At 38.4% G+C, this 6,000-nt stretch overlaps 1 protein-coding gene across 1 annotated transcript in view; it reads left to right on the top strand.

The window, feature by feature from the left end:
- Positions 1-802: 802 nt before the first annotated feature.
- Positions 803-6,000, top strand: part of PI15 (peptidase inhibitor 15) — a 45,135-nt gene continuing 39,937 nt past the window's right edge. Inside the window, exons 1-2 of the mRNA XM_006131549.4 lie at positions 803-1,012; positions 1,539-1,873. Coding sequence (XP_006131611.1) covers positions 1,601-1,873 — 273 coding nt within the window. The 5' untranslated portion in view covers positions 803-1,012; positions 1,539-1,600. The remainder of the gene's footprint in view (positions 1,013-1,538; positions 1,874-6,000) is intronic.

Below are 6,000 nucleotides of genomic sequence, written 5' to 3'. Positions count from 1 at the left end.
TATTGTACCCTTAGCTTTGCTTTATGAGTGGCAGAACCATTCTGTGCCTAAATAATTTCAATTTATATGCTATTAAATCTGAAACAGATGGCTCTCTGGCCCTCTTTCACTTAGTCATGCTGTTTCTGTAGTTTCTCAGAGGCAGAAGTTCAGGTAACTGAGCTTTTTGTGAAGTTATAAGCTTTGCTTTGGAACTTGTATGTTATGAGCTTTGCTTTGGAATTTGTATGTGTATAAGAAGGGGAGAGAAAAAGCCAGAGCAAGGGAATAAGTGAGAAGGAGCAGGGCTTTTTGAGTATCTGTTGCAATCCACAATGAATGAACTAAGTACTTCTCTTTTATGCTGCTGCTTGCATGCCCTGTATTCTTACCAACACAGCTCAGTGAGAAACCACTCTGTAGAGGCATTCCCTTGGACTATTCTGAGCCCTCCCTTAGTATGCTGCATTCATGCAATGTTGCCTGAGTTACCAGGTCAATTCCTTATACCTAATCATTGCCTATTTGTATTGCCTATTAGTGGAATATTGATGTTTTAAAATATACATACCATGATCAGCATAAAATAGTATTAGAACATCAAGATGAATTTAATCAAATGAGGCTGAGGAAAAAACTGTATGAGAAAAGATAGGAACTACCAAGGGGGGAAATGGTTTGTCTTTTGCCTCTTTGTTGTATAGAAGCTGTGGGTGTGACCCAATATCCTAACCACCTACATTAAAAAGATGCCACCCAATCATTGTGTGTTCTGTGCAAAACTCCTTCCCTCCCATTTTGGCTTGGAAGAGACCCTGAGAGAGACTGCCCTTTCTGGATCATACAGACTGTAACATATAAAAGCTGTTAGTAACTCCTGTAGCCAGCAGCTTTCAAAACTAGCAGAGTTTTGTTCTTTGAGGGTTTGTAATAAGACACAACCCTCATTACAAGGGTTCAGACTACAACATAAGAAAGACCTGTATAAATTGGGATCACAATATATTGTATTCAGTTTTGGTATTACACAGAGGTAAGCCATTCAGCTCAGTAAGTTTGCTTTGCATGCATTTTTATTTCTGTTCATCGCATTTTGATGGAGTAATATTTGAATATTATTACTAAAATGTGCTATTTCCATTATTTCTGTGTCCTTTGCCTGTTAGTTTGTATGTTAGGCATTATCAGAGCCATGAATACAAGAGGTAAAAGACATGCCCTGGAATATATTTTTCATTCTCAGTAAAGAAAATTCTGTGAGTTTCCTTACAGTCTGCATAGCTAGAACTAAGTATATGGTATGTAGTACAAACTGATGGTGTGTATTAGTACAGTCATAGTTCAGAAAATGTATCTGTGGGGGGATATGATGGTACTTTATTTGACCTTAGTTTTTAAAAGTTCATATTAAGGTTCACTTGCATACACTGTGGTATAAAAGAATAGCCCTAGATTGCTTTGAATCAGAGATTTGATCTTGGGGGGAAAGAGTTCCTTTTTTCTATTAAGCCTTAGATGTGTGTACAGAATCAAATCTTTTCACCCCTTCTCTTCCACAGATCTGCTCTCCTGCCTTACAGCTGAGCAACCCTGTGGCCTAGCTTCCTCCCTTGGCCCTAAAATGACAGCAATCTCTGCAATCAGCTGTGTTTTCTTATTTTTCATTCTATGTGAAACAAGTGCAATAGCATTACCCAATTCCACTGACCTATTCCTCTCAAACAAAAATTTCACTGACTTTGAAGCAGCTTTGGCAGCTCACTTGGACTCCGGAAAAATTCCCAAAGTCAGGCGGAAGCGATACATTTCACAGAATGACATGATTGCCATCCTTGATTTTCATAATCAAGTCAGAGGCAAAGTCTTTCCACCTGCTTCAAACATGGAGTATATGGTAAGTGAACTTTCATTTATTTCTGAGGGGAATAACATTTCATCAAACCTGCTGGAAAATATCAGAGACTACAAATCAGTGACTTCATTTTCCAGAGCCAAGCCAATATTTTTTTAGTTCAGTAGGCAAATAATTTGTAGCCACTCTATGGTTTTACTCTAATGGGGGAGCACGTGTTAGCTGAAGTATTGTAATGAATATTTAATAAGAGCTAAAAAAAACCAAATTGTGAAACCTTTGCTCACCCTGGTGAACATTTATTTTTACAAATACTTCCAATAAAGACAATGGGATGAAGGGTTACTGATATGAGTCACTGCTCACCAAGGCAAGGGATACAAAATCTGTAATAATTAGGGTCTAAATAAACTGGTTAAGATCCCATTTACTAATAGTTTAATTACTGAATTGCTAGGGAGCACACTAAGTCATATCACTGATACCTTTTTTTAAAAAATGCATCCCATGGACATTGCTTGACTCTTCCACATATATTATGTGCAGAGATTGATTTGTCAGGAGATCATGAGTTTCATTTTGCATGCATATTTTGTGTTCATATAATGGTTTTATTTCTCTGTAAGATACCGTACTTGTTTAAAATATTTATCTAAACATGTTGGATTTACTCAGAAATCAGATACATGATATTGGTAGTCCCCCCCCCCCCCCCGTCCCGTCCCCCCTCCCCCCTTAACTGGCTAAAATTCTTTTGGGGAATTATCTGTTCCTGAAGTATGTTAACTGACCACCCTAGTTATTTCCTCATTATGATTTAATACTTTGTCACTGAAATAACTGCTCAGCCAGTGTATTTTTAATGTGTGTTTCAACTTTCAATGCATGCATACCTTTAATACTCTAATGTTAAAAATAGATCACTTAAGCAGAAGTCATTTTACATATCAAGGAAGGAATTCACAGTGTTTTTAAGGGGAAGCCAAATTTTTCATAAGGAGTATAATATTCACTTACAGACACCAGCACATCTCAGATGACAACAGATGGTTAACAGATTTAAGAAATAGGACACCACCAACATGACATGCAAAAAGAGGATGGTGATAGTAAAACAAACTCCTCCTCTTTAGTAACTAGCCACTAACAATTTGGACTTCTTTCTGTCACAGATGTTACCTAAATCTGGGTTTGATCATGCAACATATTGAGTATCTCCCAAGGGCATCTCAGAGAGCTGAGTGTGCTCCAAAGCTTGCAGTATCAGGGCTTGTGACTGTGATGTAGACTGAGTTTGAAATTTGGTTAAGTGAAAAGGTCAGAGTCAGAAAACAATAAGAAGGTCAAAAGTCAAGCTCAATCAGCCTTTTAATTCCTGAATTCTGTGACTTATGGTTTCTATTGATTCTGTTTAAATAAACTTCACTCTGATGTCTGAAAGAAGGGCAGCGTAGAGTTACCCTCCCTTTGCCTTATGTCTTTTGGAAATGTACTATGCAATTGACTATAACGAAAGCAGCTGGAATTCACTATCAAAGAAATGTCAAAGGAAAAACTCATATTCTCCAGAGGGTTTTTTTTTTTTTTAAAGAATCATTCACAAGATGAAAGTTAGGAATGTGCAAACAGCAGGGAAGAGGATGATTTTGTTAATTAAATGTATTTAGGTGAATTAACACCTTTCAGAAACTGCTTAGGCTTCATTAAATATTGTTGGGTTTTTTTTTGTTTGTTTGTTTTGCTGGGCTTCACCCCAAAATGGCAACCTTTGAACCAAGATCCTGCCATTGGCAGCAGGGGTATGATGTATGACAAGGTACATTTTACTCCCCTTTTTGCCCTCCTCACAGTAGAATACCTTGCAACCAGGCATCCAGCAGGTGGTTCGGTGCACCTTTCAACATCAGCCAGTTCAGTAACCACCAACACACCTCTTCCTCTTTTAACTAGTCAGCAAGGGACACAATGGCAATTGTGTATTCCATTGCTTCTTCCTTCAGAGTTCAGAGAACTCTGGGGGCAAAAGGACTAAAGATTACAATTCACACTCAGCTCTGCAAGCTGTAGTTCAAGGCACTACCAATAATTCATTAGCTGCCCTCTCCCACCCCCTCCCCACAACTGCATTTTATTGAAATCTTATGAAAAGCTTGGATTCCATTCTGACATCTCCATATAATTTCTTCATGAAATTTCAGCATGTGTAATTTCATCAGTGATGTGCTGTTGGGAACATCAGGTCTCTGTTACATTTATGAGGTTATGACATTCAGCATCTATTCCCACATATAATATTCGGGACATATTGTCATTGCCAACAGACACAACGTATCATGCTGAATGTTCACAGAATGATGTCATCCTATACAGCTAGTTGTGAATATGATCTTCCTAAGTCCTTATCTTAATTGCTTTATGGTGAGAAAAAAGTGTGTCAGGTGCAGGGGGAATCTGAAGTAACCGAGGAAGTTGTTTCATTGCATTGAGTAGTTTGCCTAACAAGATGTATTCCGTGCAGCATCCTCAGGGTGTCATTTCATCTAAAATAGGGAGAGCATACTAGTTTGAAAAAAAAACCAGAAAAATATATTCTCTCCTTGTTTTTTCCCACTGGCAAAACAAATCATATTCTGTTCTTTCCCCCTAATTATATTCTTTCTTCTTCTCACAAGTGCCCTACACCCCAACTCCTTTCCACTTTCTCAGTCTTTTCTATTGACAGGGTTTAGGACTTAACACTGGAATGTGGGCCTCAAACTCCAGGGGTATGTCTAGACTACATGCCTCTGCTGGCAGAGGCATGTAAATTAGACATACTGACATAGTCAATGAAGCGGGGATTTAAATATCCCCCGCTTCATTAAAATAAATATGGCCACTGCATTGTGCTGGCTCAGCTGTTTGTCAGCACAAAGCAGCAGTCAAGACGGGGATCGGTTGGCAAGAAAAGCCTTTGCCGACCTATCCCTTATGCCTTGTGAAACTAGGTTTACAGGATCGGTCAACAAAGGCTTTCCTTGCCGACCGATCCGTGTCTTGGCTGCTATGTTGTGCCGACGATCAGCTGAGCCAGCATAACGCGGTGGCTATTTTTATTTTAATGAAGCGGGGTTATTTCTCTGTGGGTATAGTTCTCTGTGTCTACCTCCATGCATGCATGTCTCCTCAAAATCTATTTCATTGTCTACTCCTGACACTAACTCTGTTCTGCCTCCCAGGCAGCCTGTACATTTACTAATATTTTGAGGTCATTGAGTGTTATGCCATCTGCTGTGATGAGATACCTGTTGTCTTAAATTCTTGTGTGTTACAGAGCGTCTCTTGGCTGTACTCGCGATATAAGGAAAGGCCAAAAATGTCCAAGATTTGTATATGATGGTGGCCAGCTTACTTTACTACCAGACCTCAGGAGATTCCATGACACGTTAACTTTGATAGCCAAATTGATAAGCACAATGGAATCTATTTCTATTGTTGCCATATTATAAAAGTGAAACACATGTGTTCTGATCTTAACATTTTGTACTTCGATTTTGTATTGGCAAACTGGAATTCCTGACACTCAAAGTTTGAGTTATTTGACATTATTATTTGAAACCTGATTTTCCATTACTTATCTAGGTTTTACACAACTGTAACATCATCAATTTCAGTGAAGTTACTCTTGTTTTACACTAGAGAAAGCAAGAAAAGAATCAGGCCTATTGTAGTAAGTGGTATCTGATGCAGAGTGTTAAAGTGAGAGACAAGATAGGTAAGGAAGTCTCTTTTATTGGACCAACTTCTGTTGTTGAAAGAGACAAGCTTTCAAGCTCCACAGTTTGTCAACCTCCAAGGCTGTTGTTTTTCAGGTCTAAGTAGCTCTATGGCTTGTTTCTTTCATCATAAAATTGGTTCAATCAAATATATTTCCTCACCTACCTTGTCTCTCTCATATCACAAAACCAACATGGCTACAGCAACCCTGCAAACTGAAGATGAAAATCAATGTATTTGGCCGCAGTTCTGATTTTACAGGTAAACATTCATTCCTTTGTCTGAGAGAGACATATTTAACAACTTTTGCCCAGTCATGGCTGTGGATATTTGAACATATTCTAACACCATCATACAGAGGAAATTCATAACTTTGCCTATAATGTTTCTACATATATTTCACCATGTTATTA

This window comes from Pelodiscus sinensis, chromosome 2 (assembly GCF_049634645.1).
Source record: "Pelodiscus sinensis isolate JC-2024 chromosome 2, ASM4963464v1, whole genome shotgun sequence".
Classification (NCBI taxonomy): Eukaryota; Metazoa; Chordata; order Testudines; family Trionychidae; genus Pelodiscus; species Pelodiscus sinensis.
This window is presented reverse-complemented; position numbering and strand designations above follow the sequence as displayed.